This window comes from Ahaetulla prasina, chromosome 2, assembly GCF_028640845.1.
Source record: "Ahaetulla prasina isolate Xishuangbanna chromosome 2, ASM2864084v1, whole genome shotgun sequence".
NCBI classification, from domain to species: domain Eukaryota; kingdom Metazoa; phylum Chordata; class Lepidosauria; order Squamata; family Colubridae; genus Ahaetulla; species Ahaetulla prasina.
The window spans coordinates 179,407,283-179,429,631 of NC_080540.1; the positions used below are offsets into that span (position 1 = coordinate 179,407,283).

Genomic DNA, 22,349 nt, shown 5'->3' on the forward strand with positions numbered 1-22,349 from the left:
CAGTAAAAATGATGCCTGCAGGGCAGCCGAGTAAAACGGTGTGCTAAGCGGAAAGTGCTACCATTAGCACTTCTTAACTGCCTAGGAAAAGAAGAAGAGTTTGGAGGCAGCATCAGCATCAAAGTCAGCACACGATAAAGGTATAAAAGACTTGGAAAGGACCTTGGAGGTCTTCCAATCCAATGGCCTGTTCAAATAGGAGACCCTACACCAGGGGTGTCCAAACTTGGTCCCTTTAAGACTTTTGGACTTCAACTCCCAGAGTTCCTCAGCCAGCTTTGCTGGCTGAGGGACTCTGGGAGTTGAAGTCCAAAAGTCTTAAAGGGACCAAGTTTGGACACCCCTGCCCTATACCATTTCAGACAAATTGTTGCCCAGTCTCTTTTTAAAAACCTCCATTGTTGGAGCGCCCACAATATCTGGAGGCAAGTCGCTCCATGGGTTGATTGTTCTCATCAACAGGAAATTTCTCCTTGGTTCTAGATGGTATCTCTCTTTAATGATTCCATCTGTTACTTCTTGTTCTGCCTTCTGGTGCTTGGAAAATAGGTTGACCTCCTCCACTTTATGACAGCCCCTCAAATATTGGAAGACTGATATCCTGTCCTTCTCTTTGTTAGACTAGACATACCCAGTTCCTGCAACATTCATCATACAATTTGGCCTCCAGTCCCCTGATCTAGAAAACAGAGAATCCTCGACTTACAATAGTTCATTTAGTGACTGTTTGAATAGTTCATTTAGTAGCTATTAGAAACTGAAAAAAAGTGGTGTATGACCATTTTTCACACTTACGACTGTTGCAGCATTCCCTGGTTACATGATCAAATTTCAGATCCTTGGCAATTCATATTTTATGATGGTTGCAATGTCCGGGGGAAACATGCTCCTCTTTTCCAATCTTCTGACAAGCAAAATTGATGGGGATGCTTGTCACTTAATAGAATTTAACAACTGTGTAACTAACTTAACTGCAGTGATTCCCTTAACAGCGGTGGCAAGAAAGGTCATAAAATGGAGCAAAACTCACTTAACGACTGTCTCGCTTAGCAACAGAAATTTTGGGCTCAATTGTGGTTGTACGTTGAAGACTACCAGTCCTCATCGTACCATGATCAGTTGTAGAACCATGATCAGTTGTCTTATTAGAATGCGGGTTTAGGTGGTTACAGAGTCTAACTAGCAACATTTGAATATCTGAAAGGCTGTTATCTGTGGCCAGCCATATATTTTCAGAAAACTTAAGAGAAGATGAAGATCTCCAGTTTCTGTTACTGAACAGAATTAAATTTACAGTTAGGACATGAGGATCTCCAACGTTGGTCGGAGCCAGGCAGGTTCCATTTATTTGTCACCATTGGATGATTGATATCTGAGACACCCTCCTCCTTCCCTCCGACTATTTATTTATTTATTTATTTATTTATTTATTTTGTCCCACAGTATATATAAGCATAAGCATGAAATAACTATACAATATATAAGCATATCTATATATAAGCATAAGTATGTAATAACTATATTAATTGGATATAATGAAAGGAAACAATAAACTACACAGAGTGGGGATTTGCTGGTTAGAACAAAGTGTCACTAGGATGTGATTTGACAAAGAGGAGGCAAAGAATCTAGTGTTTTTGTCCCCGTGTAAGGGAAAGGTGCACCTTGTCCCAAGAGAGTGGGTAAACTAACCCTGTAAGGGCCAGCCTCATCCATGTACTCGCCTCCATAACCGGAGGCACAGAGGGAACCTTGTGGCAGATGGATTCCTCTTGAGGAAGAACTTGGTGGTCACTCTTCAGTAAATAAGTGGGTGGGACATAAGGGAGGTATGTTTCAAAACATGAACTGGAGTATTTCGTTCATGACCCCAGGAAAACAGGAGACATTCCTTCCTTTTCTTTTTCTCTGATGCCTTTTCTTGATTTGCTGTTTTTCCCATGTGCTTTTCTGGGTTTTACTTCATAAAGTATATGCATTGTGGCAAGGAGGATTTTTTCTTTTGCATCAGGATTCTGGATTACATGTGCAGTTTCATCTCTCTGCCAACAGTTGGGTGCTTATTTATAACTATTGTTTTCATTTACTGATTATGACGTATGCGATTCCATACATAGAAAGCAGCACATCCAATTCTTAGCTGCGAGACTGGCCATGGCCTTAAGTGGCTTTTATAAAAGATAAATCTATGGAGGACAAGGACCTAACAATGCAAGAATTCTCCTTTTTGGAGATGGCAGAATTCAGAATGCCAAGCCCTAAGGGCACAGCTTTCCCTTTCAGCTAGACACTGCCCACAGAAGTATGGCCAGTTAATGTTCGAAACAGATTATGAGCTACGTTCTCACTCCTCTTTATTTTTAATATTTGTAGGCATACTTTAAAATAAAGCCTTTTCTTATTGTCTTTAAGCTCAGTAATATTCCAAAGCATAAAACAGCAATAAAGATTGCATCATTATTGCTCTTTCAATATTCTGACTGTGCATATATATAAAAATATAGCTATTGTGCTAACTAATGGCAATTCAATGTTTAACTAATAAAGCTTTGCAGCTTTGTGCAAAGGCAAAAATATAGCATCTGTCTGTAACTATTTAAAGCAGCCAAGTCCTGGGAAAAGATGTGGCTGTTTTAAAGTGCTACAGATTTAGAATAGAATAGAATAGAATAGAATTTTATTGGCCAAGTGTGATTGGACACACAAGGAATTTGTCTTGGTGCATATGCTCTCAGTGTACATAAAAGAAAAGATACGTTCATCAAGGTACAACATTTACAACACAATTGATGGTCAATATATCAATATAAATCATAAGGATTGCCAGCAACAAGTTATAGTCATACAGTCATAAGTGGAAAGAGATTGGTGATGGGAACTATGAAACGATTAATAGTAGTGCAGATTCAGTAAATAGTCTGACAGTGTTGAGGGAATTATTTGTTTAGCAGAGTGATGGCCTTCGGGAAAAAACTGTTCTTGTGTCTAGTTGTTCTGGTGTGCAGTGCTCTATAGCGTCGTTTTGAGGGTAGGAGTTGAAACAGTTTATGTCCAGGATGCGAGGGATCTGCAAATATTTTCACGGCCCTCTTCTTGATTCGTGCAGTATACAGGTCCTCAATGGAAGGCAGGTTGGTAGCAATTATTTTTTCTGCAGTTCTAATTATCCTCTGAAGTCTGTGTTTTTCTTGTTGGGTTGCAGAACCGAACCAGACAGTTATAGAGGTGCAAATGACAGACTCAATAATTCCTCTGTAGAATTGGATCAGCAGCTCCTTGGGCAGTTTGAGCTTACTGAGTTGGCAGAAAGAACATTCTTTGTTGTCCTTTTTAATGATGTTTTTGATGTTAGCTGTCCATTTGAGATCTTGCGATATGATAGAACCCAGAAATTTGAAGGTTTCTACTGTTGATACTGTGTTGTCAAGTATTGTGAGAGGTGGAAGTATGGAAGGGTTTTTCCTAAAGTCTACCACCATTTCTACGGTTTTGAGTGTGTTCAGTTCCAGATTGTTTTGGTTGCACCACAAGGCTAGTCGTTCGACCTCTCGTCTGTATGCGGATTCGTCATTGTCTCGAATGAGACCAATCACTGTTGTGTCATCTGCGAACTTCAGTAGCTTAACAAATGGATCATTGGAGATGCAGTCATTGGTATACAGAGAGAAGAGAAGTGGGGAGAGCACACAGCCTTGGGGGGGCCCTGTGCTAATTGTACAGGTATTTGATGTGATCTTGCTTAGCTTCAGCTACTGCTTCCTGTTTGTTAGGAAGCTTGTGATCCACTTACAAGTCTGTAAACCTTTAGATGGTTTAGCTTAGTTAGAAGAATGTCTGGAATGATGGTATTGAATGCTGAACTAAAGTCTACAAAAAGGACCCTTGCATAGGTCTTTGGAGACTCAAGATGTTGTAGGATGTAGTGCAGAGCCATATTAACAGCATCATCTGTTGATCTATTTGCTCGGTATGCAAATTGCAAGGGGTCTAAGAGCGGATTCGTGATGGTTTTCAGGTAGGAAAGCACTAGCCTTTCAAAGGTTTTCATGACTACAGATGTTAGAGCAACTGGTCTGTAGTCATTCAGTTCCTTGATGGTGGGCTTCTTGGCACTGGGATGATGGTAGAGCGTTTGAAGCAAGAAGGAACATAGCACATCTCTAGTGATTTATTGAAAATATGTGTGAAGATGGGGGCCAATTGGTCAGCACAGACTTTTAAGCAAGAAGGAGTTATCTTGTCTGGGCCTGGAGCTTTTCCTGGCTTTTGTCTGTGAAATAGGTCCTGCACTTCCTTTTCTGTGATCACTAGGGGTTGTGAACCCAATGAAATGGGGTCAGTTGTAGGAGGCTTGGCTGTTGTTGGTGTGTCTGAGATGGGGTTGTGGAGATAGGTGGCTGTAGTTTCCTTTCAAACCTGCAGTAAAACTCATTCAGGTCATCTGCCAGTTGTTGATTACCTTCAGCCTGGGAAGGAGGTTTGCCATAGCCGGTGATATTTTTAAGAGTTTTCCACATGTTTGCTGGTTCATTTGCTGAAAATTGATTCTTTAGCTTTTCAGAGTAGCTTCTTTTTGCTGCTCTTATCTCCCTTGTTAGTGCATTTCTGGCCTGATTGTACAGCATTTTATCACCTTTTCTGTAGGCTTCCTCTTTGGAATGTCGTAGCTGCTTAAGTTTAGGTGTAAACCAAGGTTTGTTATTACTGTGTATTCGCAAGTTCCTTGTAGGTACACATAGGTCTTCACAGAAGCTGACATATGATGTTACAGTATCTGTGAGTTCATCCAGGTCTGCAGAGGTATCTTTAAAAATATTCCAATCAGTGCAGTCAAAACATGCCTGTAGCTTTAATTCTGATTCCTCCGTCCAGGTTTTCACTGATTTAATTATTGGTTTTATGGCTTTAAGTCTTTGCCTGTAAGCAGGTACAAGGTGAATCATGCAATGATCAGAGTGTCCTACAGCTGCACGTGGTAAAGACCGATAGGCATCTTTTAGTATTGTGTAGCAGTGGTCTAGAGTATTCTTGCCTCTGGTGGGACAATTGACATGCTGAAAGTATTTTGGTAGTTCTTTCCTTAAGTTTGCCTTGTTTAGATCTCCCAAAACAATGGCCAGTGAATTAGGGTGTTTGGCTTCAGCCTCCATGATTTGGTCAGCTAGAGTTTGTAATGCCTCGTTTACGCAGGCTTGTGGTGGGACATAAACAGCAATTAGAAGAAATGAGGAAAATTCACGAGGCGAATAGTATGTGCCCTGTTTGCATTCTCAAATGTTGCACAGTGCCAGAGATGGCCAGAATGCTCACCCATCAGTTTTAAAATGTTGAGAGAACCTTCCTAATTTGGGGAAGAGCAGATGGTAGGTCTCTCACTGAAGGGTTGATTTGCTGTAGTGCAAACTATTAAGAATGTTTATATTCTTATATATATTTATATTTTCCTGATTATCAAGTTGGATACTGCAAAAAAAAAAAAAAAAGAGGAAAGAATGACCTTATTCTTTTTTCCAAACCAAAATATAGAGAATTGGAGTTACTAAGTAGAGAGCAGTGAAATCTGCACATGCTTAGTGGCATTTTAAGCTTGGTATCAAAAAAACAAGTAAAGAAAAGGAACTGATAAGCTCCATATTCAACTTTGGCTGTAACAGTTGGCTGTGGAATCTGGGTCGAAGGAAAGGGGTCCCACAAGGGGATTTCTTTCCAAGTAAGAACAAGGAAATGTGTCTTCTCACCTATGGTCTGTTTATGGGGACCAAGACTGCTTTTCCGGTATGCCAGGCTTAAGTTGGAAGGGGAGGGGGAAAGGGATGGGCCTCTGTAGGCAAAACACGCGCCGTCTCCTGAGTTTACCAACTTTCTCCCCATAGCACCCTGGCGGAGGACAGCGCGGGGACGCTTTTCCCGCGGGAGGCAAAAAGACGATTGCGCCTTCCGAGATCCGGGAGTCTGGCGCTCTCTCTGCGCTTCTGACCACTTTTTCGTATTCCTCAGCAGGACCCTGCGCTCCGGCGCCGGGCTTTCGAGATCGCAGTTCCGCCCCCTCCGCCCCAAATACAGTCACCGCCACTGCCAGCGCCTCCTCCTCCTCCAGCCCGAAGTCCCAGGCGCTGGCGAGCGCGTTGGGGATTTTCAGGAACCGCGGCAGCCGCTCCGAAACCTGGGCGACTTCTGGGCTCCGGCACCGACTCTCCAGGGCTGCTTTTCTTCCTCTATGAGCGGCTTCTCCCTCGTGCTCTTTCATGCCAGCCAAGGCCTTCGCGCCGCCTCGGTTCCTCGGGCTCCCGCCGGGTCACCAACGTGCCGCCGAGGTGGACATGCATTTCTCCTTCAGCGAGGAAGACATTAAGCGGCACCGGCTGTTGGCAAAGTCGGTGAGGTGGGTCAATTCAGCCTTGGAGTTTCCGGGAGGAGGGAGAAAGGCTGCGGTCGTGCGGCTTGCGAGGGTCGTGGGTTGTGGCAGATATTTGTGCAGACGGGCTCTGCGGACAGCTGGCTTCCTGGCCAGGGGATGGGGGAGCAGAGCTCCCGTTCTCCGCCTCCCTCAAGATTTTATTTATCCCGCTTCCAAAAAGGGCCTCGGTAAGGTTCTGGATATGGTGGATCGGACCACCTCGCCCGAAGCGGAGTGAGACCTATTTTGTCTCTTTCTTGGGGATCCTGGTCAGAGTGTCTGGTGGTGGTTGTGAATTTAAATGCTGTTTCTGACACCGACAAAGTTTTCTATTGTCACTCAGTCTCAAGCAGTGTTGTATACAACCACAACTGTCCAGAGTTCTTCAGGATTGCAGTAGTTTATAAATGTAATCAATAAACTATCCAGCCCCATTTAACTTGCCTTGTTGTGGTTACTTTTTATTTAATCTTTGATACAAAAGGATACTGGGAATAAATCAAGATTCAGTTATGGTCTTGTAAAGTAAGCTACTGTTGTCTCTATTGGGACCAAGGAAACTCTGAAAAGCTGAGTTGTGAAGCACAGTTGTCAAAGTCCAATCATTTTCATTGCTATTTTGGATAACTGTTATCTTTCAAAATGAGTTTGTGTTGCCCATCTGGGCAAGGCAGCCAACTTTTGAACTTCAGAAAGAACTGAGTCCTTCTCTGAATGTCTTTCCTGTGTATTGCTTACCGCTTTTTGTATGTCGTGATTGGTATGTTGTTACCTGGAACATATGTTGAGAAGTGACATAGATAACAAAGAAGATACAGTAATTTCTTTTTATTCTGGTTAGAGGGTTGCAGGTTCTCTGGTGCCCTCCATGCCACTAAAGGCCCATTCAAACTTGGCTACTCTCAAGATTCATTGGAAATAAACCCATTGAGGTCCTGGTGCTTCTTCCTTGTCTTGACCCTAGCTGGAAGGAACAGCATTCGTGAGGAGGGAAACATATCTATCCATGAGGACAGGAACATATCTGTTGGTGTTTGTGGCTGCTGGCTTTAGCCCTTCTCAGCGAAGCACTGCTGTTTTTTGCGTGCATATTGAACAAGAAAATCTCTGGGCCATGTGCCAAAAGGTCTGCCTGTCACCATCTGCCATAAGATCTGACTGGCTCTGTCCATCTTGAGAAAGTCGTATCTCCCTTGGGCAAGTGGTCAGTCATAGCTTACCTTCTCTCCCCTTTGGGATCACTCTTGATCCTTCCTTCCTGATTCCCTCCATTTTCTTATTATGCCTTTGAAATGTGTGCAATTTCCCATCAAATTTCTTTTTTGTCTCTTGCCTTGCATAAGATGTAATTAGGATGTTTAAATAGTACCGGAATGTTACAGTATTAAGTATCTGTGACATTTTTATGTGGGATATGCTACATGATAAGAAAGAGGGCTAGTGGGTTACAGTAGGGAGTCACAGGAGGATAAAGGATAAGCTCAAAATTCCTGCAGCCATGTACCCAAGCGGGCCAGGCCCATGTCTTTATGGAAGAGAATACTGTAGTTTAGGGTTAAACTCTGCAGTCCTTGGGTTCTCTGAGCTTGATAGTTTGCATACAGATATTTCATTACTCAACTAGGTAACAATTTCAGTGCTAGTGAGTGTAGGGTTTGCTTTCTAAAAACAATACCCTAATCAAGTTATTACCAAGGAGAAAGCTAGACTCCCATCCACAATGGCAGCACAAACTAATGTATATAAATAGGAAGCAAGCCCCATAAACTACATTGAGGATGTTACCTAGTTGGATAATGAAACAGCTGCAAGCAAAGAGTCAAGCTCACATGGTGGCTCTGTGGTCAGGGAGTCAGACAGTTTTAATTATGATCTAGACAAGGGGTCCCCAATTCCCCGGCCATGGACCGATACGAGGCCACGGCCCATTAGGAACCGGGCCAGGCAAACAAGCAAAGATTTATCTGCACCTGGCAGGATCTAAGTATACCATGTGAAACCATGCCGCCACCCCCTCAATCTGTGGAAAATTGTTTTTCCATGGAACCAGTCCCTAGTGCCCAAAAGGTTGGGGGGGGGCACTGATCTAGACAACAGAACAGAATACAAGTTCTAGATGGTCTCTTTGATCTGGTATCTGTCTCTTAAGTTTGGTCCTCCAGAGAAAATAATAAAGCTCTCTCTTTTAGCATCGGATTTGAACAGAATCCAAAAAGCGTTCTGTCCCCTATCTGTGAATATGAATATACCACATATCTATCTTGTGACATGTTTATGTGCTGTACTTGGAGACCCATAGAAACCAGGTATGATAAACATTTAGCTGAGGCTTCCTCAACTGTGTCTCTTCAGGTTACATGCACTACAACCCCTGTCATAATTAGCCAGCATCATTTTATTTATTTATTAAACCTGTTTATAGGGCGCCCAACTCACATATAGTGACCCTGGGCAGTTTTTAACATTAAAAATCCATTACATAAAACCCCACCTCACACACACACTCACGCATCGTGGCAGCAGCAGATATAACCGCAATTGATTTATTAAACAAATTTATATAACCGCCCAATTCACCAACAGTGGCTGTTGTTGTGGCTGTTATAGTCCCATAAATATCAAGAGTACAAGAAGCCCTAGAAATATGTGGATGTACAGAAAAACCCTACTCCAAAATAAAATATTACTCCTCCTGTTAAAAAACCCACACAGCAAAGTTTCAGTCTTCTATCTTGGCAGCTATTGTCCCTGTTTTCCTAGCAGCTTAGGGATGATTTTTCCAAGACTTCGGTGCCATAGGCAAATGTAATCATAGCAGATGACAGCACCTAGCCACTTTGGCTGATCTGGAAAACTCTATGCCGAGTCCAGCCTGGTGAGTACTTGGGGGAAGTAAAAAAACAACCCAAAACCAAAGGATTATGGAATGTTGTGAAGTCACCAAAAGAAGTGAAGTCAAGTAAGGTCTCTTGGTCTCAGCATATACAGAGCAGTGCTATTCATGGTGACAGTCAACTTGGCATAGTGATTAAGGCAATAGGTGGGAAACCAGAAAGCACCGTGTTCCATTTCTACCTGAGGCACAGAGCCATTTTGGCCAGTCACTGTCTCTCAGCTCTAAAAAGGAGGCAAACCATTTCCAAAAATCTTGCCAAGAAAACTGCAGGGCCTAGTCCACGTAGTCACCAGGAGTCAACACTGACTTGAAGACACACAATTACCACAGCATTCATCAAGGAGTCTACTTCAGTGGGGAGGCCCTGTTTTTGAATTCTTACCCGTCTCATAAAAGCCTCCACTGACTCCTGATAATTATTGTAGTTGGTTGCATAATCAGCCAGATGTTTGGACTGGATTTGGCATTTTTATCCACCTATCTAGTCCTTCTCAAGAACCCCAGAATAGACAAGCTTTATGGGGTAGGATGTTCACTGCTCCAAGTGAAGCCATCTTTTGCTGTGATGGTGATTTTGTCAGTGCTGAGGATGTTCAAGTGGTGTTCCAGATGTTTTGGGATTGTACCCAATATGTCTATTACTATAAGAACTCTCTTTGCTTCCTTTTTTCATGGTCATTCTACAGGTTTTGGTAGTCTACGATTCTCTCCAGTTCTTTCTCTTCCATTCTGCTTTCTCTGGATATTGCAATATCCACTATCCAGACTTTTTTGTCTTTCTTATCTCAGTTGTTAAGTGTGGGGTGTTTATGTGTTAAGCACTACTCTGTTTAGATTCTAAAATCCCAAAGCACTTTAGCTTTTTCATTTTTTATTACTTTGTTTATTTTGTGGTCCCGACAGTTCTGCTTGAAGATAAATGGAATTTTTTTGCAGATATTCCAATGCACCATTGTTGTTACTTGGTCATACCACTTTACCTATACCAGATCAATTGTCTCCTGACAAGAAAAACAATGCTAGGTGTTGGTGTTCTTGGATATTTAGTGACAAGTGGACTACACAACTTGGGAATGTTGGCTGAGGAACCAGGGACAACAAGTGTGGAATTACTGGAAGAAAAGTTCACAAATACATGAAGATTGAAAGCAAATAATTTTTGTTTATATTTATTTATTTATTATATCACATCAATGAAAACATGAGATCACAGCTGCCAGTTCTTCAGCTGGTACTGGCCTTCATATGCACCAAGTTCTTCTCAAAAACCTAGGATATTGTAATGTATTGGTGTTAATCCAAGTTGTGTGGCCTTTTGTAATTGACATTGTCAATGCACAATTTTTCTAACAGCTGCCCAACATTTTTTAGGTATGGCACCCAAGGTGCCAATAACCATTGAGATCGCCTCAGCTGGTTTATGCCATAATCTTTCAGTTTCAGTTTTCAGACCTTGTTACTTCGTGATCTTCTCCATTTCTTTATTTTGTATTCTACTTTCTCCTGATGCTGCCACATCAATTATCCACACTTTCTTCTTTTCAATCAGAGTTATATCTGGTGTGTTATGAACCAAGACTTTATCACTGTGTATTTGGAAATCCTACAATATTTTAATTTGCTCATTTTCGACTATTTTTTTCAACTATATGTTGTCACCAATTTTTCTTTTTTTTTTTTTTATTCAAAAAGTTTTACAAAAATTTTTTTCCCCCTTTCCCCCTCCTCCCCTCCTTCGCAACCCCTCCCCCAATTTTTCATTAATGGTACATGCTAATTTTTACAGATGTTCCAGTGAATCATTTTGGCGACTGTATTATGTCGTCATTTATATTCAGTTTGTGCAATCTTCTTTCACAAACTGAGTATATGATCTACTGTTTCTTCTGTCTCTTTGCACAATCTTCAGTTTGAATCATATGATGATTTTTCAGTTCTGGCTGTGATTGCATTAGTTCGAATTGTTGATCTTGCACAGCCAAGATCAAGTTTTCAATTTTTTTATTGTTCCAGTTGTAAGCCATTGTCAGGTTTTATCTTTATCTACTCTGCCCTCAATCTTTTGCAGAAATTGACCATGTAATGCTTTTCCTTGCCAAACGTTCTGTTCAAGTTTTTAATTACTTTATTTTGATATTCACTGTACGTATAATAAATTCCAATTTTATTTATTTATTTATTTTGTCAAATACATATTAAATAATATATATAAGCATGAATTGAATACATAAAATGAATACAACTAAAGGGAACATTAAGACAGGGATGGTAGGCACGCTGGTGCTCTTATGCACACCCCTTATTATTTTATAATAACCCAGACAACATGATGTTTATTAAGCACTAAATAGATGTAATAGACAATTAATAAAACTTTATTTACAAATTTTTTTAAAACATTCCAATTTTAATTTGGATTAATTGTTGTTCTTGGCTATATTTTACATAATCACTCAATGCATGGTTTTCTTCTTTGACATTTTACTTGAAGGAAACTAACGGTGTGTGTGTGTTTGTGTGTGTGTGTATGTATATACACACATACTGTGTGTGTATGTATGTATGTATATGTGTATACACACACACACACACGTGTGGATAGATGGATGGACAGAGAGGCAGACACTGATTGCCATACCAAAAAATCTTGAATGTCACTTAGTAAATCTGTGTATTGACAAAATTTCCATCTGTCAATTGCAAAAGGCCACACTGCTTCAATCCATACAGATACTACACCAATACATTACAACTTCCTAGGTTTTGGGGATACATATGAAGGCCAACACCAGCTAAAGAACTGGCAGCTATAACTTCACATAGTTGTGAACGGAGTTTAATAATTATTATTATATCCTGACTTTTTAATATATAACTTAGGAAGCAAACATACCTAACACTCCTTCCACCTCTTATTTTTGCCACATAAACATGCTGTGAGGTGTTGTGAGCTGAGTTGAAAGAGAATTACTGGCCCAAATTCAGCCAACTGGCTTTCTTGCCTAAGACAGGACTAGAACTCTTTGTCTCCTGGTTTTTATTTATTTATATATACAGCCACCCATCTTATACCATGGTGCCTTAATCAGGAGATAAAACCACATCTATGTACAATAAAAAACATTAAAACCAAAAAACCTGGCACCATAACTAAACTTAGCTCACCTTATCCTTATATGGTTTCTGGACCAGCACTAGCCTGCTGTCTATGTTAGTCTCTTCCCTAATTAGATTTATAGGACCAGTAACTGTGACCCTCCTACTGTGAGACCCACTGGGCTCCTTATACTTTTCAGATTCCTGCATTAAGCTGCAGCACTATTCATTCTTCAGACCCCGAAAGTGAGGAGTTAAGGCTGCTCCATGTAACTGGATGGGCTGTGAGAATTCGATCCTCCCACGCCATGCTGGGCCCCATTGTCTGTGGTTTTTCTTAAAGAAACGTCTGATACTGATTTCAACTTTTTGAACAGCACAAGCAAGCCCCCGTTTGTGTATGCGGTTAATTTATGGTAGGAAACCTGTGTGATGCTTGACAAATAAATTGATATGTCAAGAGCCTACTTCTGTAGATGCAATTTTGTAAACTGGGCAAAATGCTGAGCACAAATAGCATATATGCCCAGGTGCAGAATAGGTTTCCATTTTCCAAGTAGGAGAACAAAAGAACACAGTAGATGCCTGAAACTTAAGCAGGCAAGAGAAGAATACAATCATATATCCTGAACTTGGAGATTTTGTTCCATCAGCTGTGAACCATGGAAAGATCTGTGGAACATTTATTCCTCACATGTCTTCTCAGGATTAAATCTCAATTGAATTCGGTAAGGCTTTTGTGTGTGGTTATAGCAGACTTCCCCCGTCCTGGATATCTTGCAGATGTCTGAAGTACCATTGTTGAGAATTCTGGGAATTGAAGTTTACATATCGGGATATTTAGGAAGGAAGGGTGGGGTGAGGATTGGAGATTAAGCTTGCTTTGGGGCTGTTCTTCTAGTTTTGTTTTCCATCTACAACTTGAAGGTGTTCTAGTTGAATATATATATGCTCTATAATCAGTGCTGAACTTCTCATGCACAAACCTAGAAGGAAGTTGCGGAAATGCGAGTAATACATGTCAGTAAACCTATTTAAGGATCTGGTGCATAAAAACCCTTCTTGGTGGATTTTACTCATTGCTTTGCTTATTGTCCAGTTTCCCTAGTTTCCATTTGTGATGATGTAGACCAGTTCCTGCCTGAGACTCCATCAAGCCTCTGTAACAAGAGCTAATTTTCCTTCTTGAATAGATTTGTGCCCCTGTGGCTTATGCCATTACAGTTTCATTTCCATTGCATGATTCTTAACTATTTTCTGAAAAAACTGAAAAATTCCATAAAGCCTCAGCTTTACACTGCATGCTTACTAGAGCATAAGCCCAGGTGAGCTCCACATATTTAATTTCTGAATAAATACATTATCTCTATGTTAATAAAAGAATGGAGATTTCTTTCCATGGTTTCCTGCATCCAGTTGCTACAGTCTCTCTTCCCTTTTTCTTTTCCATCCATTTTCTTTGGCAAGTCCCTCTGACGAGTTTAGAGAGAGCTGTCATTAGAGTGCTGCCTGCTTAGCTGGGCTGGACAGAGAAATGTCAAAGAGGAAACCAGAGAAGAGAAGCTATATTTAAGTTCTGGGGAGGTAGCCTGCTGTGTGACACTGCATCCCATGTTGGAGACTTTTCCTTGAATTTCAGAAGCTCAGTTCCGAGTTCTTTATTTTTCATTCTCCTACTCTGAGCAACTTGAGGAAATCTTTTCTGGATGCTTTCAGCTAGACCTAAGCATCTATGAAAGGCTTGTGCAGATGTGGGAAATGGATCCAAGCTGGAGTAGGCGCAAGCAGGAGTTCGGACATCCCAGCCACATGAGAATGGAGCTCTGATTCCACTTGGATGATGCCCAGGAGAATTGATGACGCACTCAGATGGGGCTGTTGTCTCAATTCTCTGTGGTCTCCCATTAATGAGTTGGCCTCTCACCAACGAGGAATAGAAGGCAGGGAGCACAGCCCCGCAAAGGCAGCGCAAAACCTAAAAAAAGAGAAAAAGTTAGAATGAGGGATGGCTAAAGACTTTAAGGCATTGAAAGTGGCAGGAGAAGGGATTGGCTCCCTGTGGTGGTTTTTAGCTCCTTTAGTCTGACAGGCTTTGGGAATGGTACAGATGTTTGCCAAACCTGCTTAAAAGGGATGAAAATGGGATAAGCATAGAAGCCAACTGCCGAAATCCCTTTTAAAACATGCTCAGCGGTTGGAGGAAGGGGGAAACCTACTGTCTCTAGAACTTTGTTTCAGTAACATATTATTTAAATTGTTCCATAGATTGAGCAACAAATGTTCCCATTCAGACTAGAGTCTTTCTAATTGCTAAGTGGCTAGAAGTGGAAATATTTTTCTCTCCATAAACCTCCCCCTCCCAAATTAAATGGCTAGAGTAAGTGGACAGTCTGATCCTCCCCCTCATAACTACAGAAAAAGGGACTTAAATTGTTTTAAAAGTCATTTTAAACTTTTAATGGGCTTTAGGTCAGTGGCAAGCTTGAGCTATAGAATGGCCCAGTTCAATGATTGAAAAAATATCACCCTATAACACTTGGTTTTAACGGTAGTGATCTGTTGATCTGTTTGAATTGTGGTTTTTTCCCCCCAACATTGAGCCCTGGACTGGCACTTAATGTAAAATACATATTTACATGCTGAAGATTCATGGTTTATCACCTGCTATCAACCAAGGTGATTCCTATTAGAAATTTTGGACATTTTTAGTCTTGAAGCTCGTGGTCTTTTTAATAAATTTTATTAAGATTACTTGTAAGATAAAAATATAGGACAAATAGTTAGAAAACTAAGAGAAAGAGAGAAGTGCAAAGAGAGAGGAAAAAATAACTTCCAATTTTTTTTGAGTGCAGTAAAATACAAAAAAAATACAACCTCAACCTTTTGCTTTACATTTCATGACATTTCAAGCTGTTTCTATAATAACAAAATCATTCTAATCATCAAAATCTAAAATCAAAGTTTCATTTTTTTCAGTTTCGAACAAAAAAGTCCAGAAACACTTTCCAAGTAGAAACAAAACTAGATAAATTTGTCTCTTTCAATAAAGCAGTCTGTTTCACCATCTCTCTTAATACCCTCACCTTTATATACCCCCCATCCCACTTCTATTGTGGGAATTAGTATGTCTTTCCATTTTTGTGCATATGTGATTCTCACCACTGTCAACATGTATAATAACAAAGTTCCAAATTTTCCTTCAAGTTCTTTATCCATGAAACCTAAAAGGAAACCCTGAAGCTGGGTTTAAAACAAACATGAATTTCTTCAGTTTTTTGTCGAGGATTTCTAAATAGCAATGCCACCAATACTATGACTTTCTGAAAGTTTTTCCTAACCTACCAATTGTAGACAAATGCTTGTGCTTAGAGTAAATCATCTGAAATCCCCCTCATTGACGACTGACTGGATGGAAGGGCAGTGCTTCCTATTTGCTGAGCTGGCTTGTAGATTCAAGAGAATTGATGACGCTGAATGAGGTTTCAGATTTTTTTTCCAACTTATTGTTTGCTCAGTAAACATCTGTCATCCCTATTTAACATCGAAAGAGAAATAAGCGTAACTGAAAGAAGAAGGAAATAAGATATCCTCAATTCTTCCTTCTTTGAGTCATGCATTGAAATTTGTATGGTTGTCGCCTTCTTAGTCTGATTCTGCCAAACTGCATAGTTTGGCGGCGGCATTGGCAGCTAGAAAGCACAACTCAGACCTTTCAGTCTTGGGTTCAGCCTGTGTTGCTCATCGTGATCTTTCTTGCTTTCTGAGTTTTGGACTCAGAGGGCTCCAGCAGATTATTGTCTGATCTGCTTGCCATACATTTGCAATGGAGATTTGCCACCGTGTAATGCTTCTTTTGAAGAACATCTCCTGTTCTGTATAACATAACTCCCCAGGCTGAGAATATATGTTTTTTTAATTAACCACTGGGGTATTATTCTGTCAAGCAGGCGGCAGGATCAAAAGTTGCCCAGAAGGATAAGGTATCTTGCAATCTATTGGGACAACTTTCCACTCGTCCTTTGCTGAAGATTTATTTGTCATTCTGAAGAATGTCCAGTGTATTCATTAGACGGTGTTCATTAACCGGTACTCTTAACTCCCAGTTGTACAGTTGATACTCATAAGTACAATTATTCAAGATTAATAACTTTCTGTTCAGACAATTTTGTCTTATTCCAGCACCAACATACACAGTAAACACTCCAGTGTCCCTCTCTTCCTTTCACATGTATTGCCTTGCTTTTGGTTTCTGGCGCAGTGTTTGGGCTGATACGTCATGTTATAGAGCAAGTCTAATGCTCATTTCTGATTTAGTGTGATAGGTAAACCCAGCTATTAAGGCTTGCGAATAATTATTTGTGACAGCATTATGCGTGACCCCCTCCAGCCTAGCTTTAGTCAAGGAACATGGTTAAACCATGGATTGGCAATACATGAATACAGTCACTGAACCAAAGCATCATTCTTCCTCTCTCAGTATAACTTTTCCCTAATTGGTTAATCTGTTTGCACTGACAAATTTCCTATTAGGAGTATTCACTATGAGAATGTATTTGCTTTGGATTAAGTGCTGGGAACATAATAATGGGAACAGCTGTTTATTTGCAGAAACTGGCTAGTCTGTTTCAGCAGTTTCCAATACTAGAGGTACTCTAAAGAGTCATTTCCCATTTACAGTGACCTTCCTGTCTGGTGGTAATGGGACAGTAATTTCGGGACTTTTGAAAGGCACTAGCTTGGGGCAGGCTGACTTTTTTTTATAGGAGAGCTATCTGATAAATGCTTAGTTCTCAGTAATGGATTGAAGATTTCTTGGTTGAATGTGAAAGCTATTTGTGTTTGCACACTAAAAAGGCTACTTGGAAGCTCATCATAGTGCTGGTGTATCAACCAAGGGACCCACTAACTAATTGGTCTCTATGGGGACGCCTTGAGCATCAGAGCGTTGATTACTCATGCATTACTCTTTGAACAGTTTCTCTTCCCAAGTCTTCTGAAATAATGTAAGAATTGAGATCCACTATTGGCACTTCTAGTTGGAGAAAGTAGATAGGAAACTCAAGAGCCATTGCCCATGTTCTCAGAAAGTGCAGTGCAGAGAAGTTTATCACTTCTTTTGTATTGCATTTAAGCAGTTCTTCTCTTTTTAATCCAGGGTAAACATTCTTTGGTAGCCAAGGGCTGTATTAAATATATTGGGGAAGTTTCAGATTAGATGGATCCACATCACTTATGTGGAGCAAGTGGTACCAGCGTTGGGGGAGGTCTTTGTTTTTTTAATGTAATATGACTTTTGTTGGGTTTACATGTAAAGTGTAGTATTTCCCAACTGAAATAGGTCATGAAAGGAACACATTTGGTTTTCACCAGTCTTTTCAGAGCAGGATCTGCTGATTGCATGAAAAGGATTTTAAACCCTAAGGAATAATAATAATAATAATAATAATAATAATAATAATAATAATAATAATAATAATAATAATAATAATAATAATAATAATAATAATAATAATGTTTTAATTTGTATACCGCCCTTCTCCCGAAGGACTCAGGGCGGTGAACAGGCAAATAAAATACAAACAGAAATACATCATAATTAAAACAACCCTTAAAAAACTGATTCAAATTTGCCAATAATTTAAAATAACCTTACACCCCATAAAATTACAAAAATTTAAAACCCATCAAAATTCCATTAAAATTTAAAAATTTAGAATTTAAAATCAGGCCAGTGTAGCCATACGAAATAAATAGGTTTTAAGTTCGCGGCGAAAGGTCCTAAGGTCAGGTAGTTGTCGAAGCCCGAGGGGAAGCTCGTTCCACAGGGTAGGAGCCCCCACAGAGAAGGCCCTCCCCCTGGGGGCCACCAGTCGACACTGTTTGGCTGACGGCACCCTGAGGAGTCCCTCTCTGTGGGAACGCACCGGACGCTGGGAGATAGAAGCCGGCAGTAGACGGTCCCGTAAGTAACCCGGTCTTAAGCCATGGAGCGCTTTAAAGGTGGTAACCAATACCTTGAAGCGCATCCGGAAAACAACAGATAGCCAGTGCAGTCTGCGCAGGATAGGTGTTACGTGGGAGCTCCGAACCGCTCCCTCAATAACCCGCGCAGCCGCATTCTGGACTAGCTGAAGTCTCCGGTGCTCTTCAAGGGGAGCCCCATGTAGAGAGCATTGCAATAGTCCAGACGAGAGGTAACGAGAGCATGAGTGACCGTGCATAGGGCATCCCGGTCCAGGAAGGGACGCAACTGGCGGATCAGGCGAACCTGATAAAAAGCTCTCTTGGAGACGGACAACCGACCATCCAGGAGCACGCCCAAGTTGCATACCTTCTCCATCGGGGCCAATGACTCGCCCCCGATAGACAGCCGCATCTGCAGCTGACTGTACCGAGGTGCCGGCATCCACAGCCACTCCGTCTTGGAGGGATTAAGTTTGAGCCTGTTCCTCCCCATCCAGACCCGTACGGCTTCCAAACACCGGGACAGTACTTCGACAGCTTCGCTGGGGTGGCCCGGGGTGGAAAAGTACAGCTGAGTATCATCAGCGTACAGTTGGTATCTCACCCCAAAGCCACTGATGATCTCACCCAGCGGCTTCAAATAGATGTTGAACAGGAGGGGTGAGAGAATCGACCCCTGCAGCATCCCACACATGAGGCACCTCGGAGTCGATCTCTGCCCCCCTGTCAACACCGTCTGCGTCCAGTCAGAGAGGTAGGAGGAGAACCACCGATAAACGGTGCCTCCCACTCCCAACCCCTCCAACCGGCGCAACAGGATACCATGGTCGATGGTATCAAAAGCCGCTGAGAGGTCTAATAGGACCAGGGCAGAGGAACAACCCCTATCCCTGGCCCTCCAGAGATCATCCACCAGCGCGACCAAAGCTGTCTCTGTACTGTATCCAGGCCGAAAGCCGGACTGGAACCGGTCTAGATAGACAGCTTCATCCAAATACTGGGGTAGCTGACATGCCACCACACTCTACAACCTTCGCCGTAAAGTGAAGATTGGAGACTGGCCGGTAATTCCCTAAAACAGCTGGGTCCAGGGAAGGCTTCTTGAGGAGAGGTCTCACCACCGCCTCTTTCAAGGCAGCGGGGAAGACCCCCTCCCGCAAAGAAGCATTTGTAATCCCCCGGAGTCAGCCTCGTGTCACCTCCTGAGTAGCCAGTACCAACCAGGAGGGGCACGGATCCAGTAAACATGTGGTGGCATTCAGCCTACCCAGCAACCTGTCCATGTCACTGGAATCTTGTTCATTTCTCTTTAAACCTTTATAGTAACCTTTTAAGGTAGGCCTAGTAGATCTCAGCTCTGAAGTGCACCTTCAGAGGTTTATGGATTACCAAAAGCTACATTGTGTGGGGAGTGAGGTAGGGGGAGGAGAAGTTGTAGCTAAGAGGAAATTCATATGGAGAATATTCATAGTTTAGAACCTCAGTAGCCTATACCAGGGGTCTCTACCCCTGGTCTGCTGACCAGTACTGGCCTGTGGTCCCTTGGGGACTGGGTTGCACAAGCTGCGGGCAAGCACCCAAAGCTCCATTTGCATGTGTGATATCATCCCCTCCCCTTCTACCGTTGCCAGTGCTCACTGCTGGTGCTGCTGAACTGCAGAGCCAGAAAGTTTGTGGACTGCTGGCTTATTCCAATAAAACAGTTAAGTGTTGTTTCCCACCAAAGCAGGGCTTTAAACTCAGGAATTCTGGCCTTTTATTCCTATTGATTTCACTTGTTCTCCTAACCATTGTGTAAAATGGTTACAGTCTTCAGTTGCGGCATCAGTTTTCAACATTTCAGTCGCAACACCTCTAGAGAATACCAGATGGGGAAACACTGCCCTAACCCTGTCCTGATCTCGTCGTCTTGGCTAAGATCTCAGGACTTCTTTCTCTATCTTTTTCACCTTTACTCTTTTTCTTTCTTTTCTTTTTTTTGCAAATGCCTATGTTGAAAAGTGTCCACCGTACTGATTTCCTTGCCCTGCAACAAGGACTTTCTTTTACTTTATTTTTGATTATTTCTAAGCACATCTATAAAAATGTGAATTTTATCAAATTTATGTTTGCAGAAATACAAATCTCATTCAGACACGTATTGGGCAGCCAGGATCACTTATTTAGACTAAGCAACTCTGAATTTAGTTCTAGCTGAGTTTCCAACTTGGCAATGGTGTACAGGACTTCAGCCTAGTACAATTTATGGATGAGGAAGCTGTTTTTGTAAATCAAGGGTGTCAAACTCAAGGTCCAGGGGCCGGATTCAGCCCGCGGGGTGCTTAGATTTGGCCCATTGGAAACAGCAATTTCGCCTCTGCCAGCGAAAACGGAGCTTGGGAGGGTTGTGTGTGGCCCCTCCCAAGCTTCGTTTTTGCTGGCAGAGGGTTGCAGGAGGCCGTTGCAGCCGAAACGGAGCTCCGGAGTCCATTGTCACTGGCAGACTGCTCGGGCCACCACAGGCACCCCCGACATGAGTGATGTCGAGCTGGCCACACAAACCCTGGCCACGCCCCCCCCCCCCGCCCACAAGGTCAAACAGAATCCTGATGCGGCCCTCAATGAAATTGAGTTTGACACCCCTGTTGTAAATGAAACACAGCAAACTAAAGAAAAATACAATCGTTTTAATATCTCTCCTTGCAGTAAAAATCTCTGGATAGCATATTTTTAAAAATGCTTCCCTTGGATTAGTTTTCAAATATTTATTTCTGGCTGTTGATTTAAGGAGCTTTGTGAAGTTTTAGAGCTGATGATGTCTCTACACCAGACTTCCTTTCTCCCTTTTGCCCCACCACTTTGGATTGAAGCTCCTCTGGGCCCAGCTGCAAAAGTGACAATCGACTTTGATGCGTAACCTTACATGAACTCTGTGAGCGAAGAACCTCTCCATATCACAAAGCTGCCAAAGAAATAACCGCACCCATTTTGATTGGAAACAGAGAGGTTGCTATGGATTTGTAATCAACATCTTGGAAATTTATTCATTTCCCATTTTCGGAAGATACCACCACAGAATCAGCGATCTTACATTTTTAAAAATGTCTTATGCATTTAAGTAAACCAAGGCAGAAATTACTTTCTCTGAATTCTGCCAATGAGAATAAACCGCATTCAGAACTTATGGCCCAGGATAATTGTGACTAGCCAGTCAGCTTCCAGTACAGATGTTCTTACTCCCCTTAATTCCACATAAGGGGAATCTCCCATCTGTGTGCTCTTTCCCGGTTTAACAAGTTTTGTTTCTCTCACCGTCAATGCCGCATGCTCAGTGAGTGCTATGACTAATGTAGAAATCCAAGATATCCTGGGGGCTGCACATCTGGTAAGGAGCTTTAGAAAGCTACATGTGACGTTTCATGGCAAATGTTTCCATTACTAGCATGTACTGTATTTTCAGCCAGTCCCAGAGAATCTGAGGCCCCCAAGATAAAGCTGAATTGTAGCATAGCTCATTGGTGCCCAAGTTGCCTGATGTTGAAGAGTCGTACTTCAGAAATATTTAAATGTCCACATATTTCCTATGCCTGGATTAAGAAATATTTAAAAGGGACTTGAACATCTGATTCATCTAGCCTATTATTCAAGTTTTCTTGAACTACATATCTCCAGATGTGATTACATTACAAATCACGGGAGGTGTATTATTAGCATTGTGGCTAGCACACTTTCAGATCACCAGAAGCTTACTGGACATTCAGCCGATAGTGATTCAGTAACCATAACAGTAACAGAGTTGGAAGACACCTTGGAGGTCATTTAGTCCAATCCCCTACTCTCATAGGAGACCTATACTATTTCTGATAGATAGAATAGATTGAGGATTCCATTGAGGACCTGCATACTGCATGAATCAAGAAGAGGGCCGTGAAAATATTTACAGATCCCTCACATCCTGGACATAAATTCTTTCAACTCCTACCCTTAAAATGACGTTATAGAGCACTGCACATCAGA

The 22,349-nt window shown here is 41.7% G+C and overlaps 1 protein-coding gene across 2 annotated transcripts in view; it reads left to right on the forward strand.

Moving 5' to 3' along the window:
- Positions 1-22,349, forward strand: part of PDE4A (phosphodiesterase 4A) — a 323,495-nt gene that overhangs the window by 223,953 nt on the left and 77,193 nt on the right. Inside the window, exon 1 of one of the 2 annotated variants that reach the window (XM_058166090.1) lies at positions 5,895-6,382. The exons of the other annotated variant lie outside the window; for it this stretch is intronic. Within the exon in view, the coding sequence (XP_058022073.1) occupies positions 6,246-6,382 (137 nt within the window). The 5' untranslated portion in view covers positions 5,895-6,245. Of the gene's footprint in view, positions 1-5,894; positions 6,383-22,349 lie in introns of those variants that run through there. 2 annotated transcript variants of the gene reach the window in all.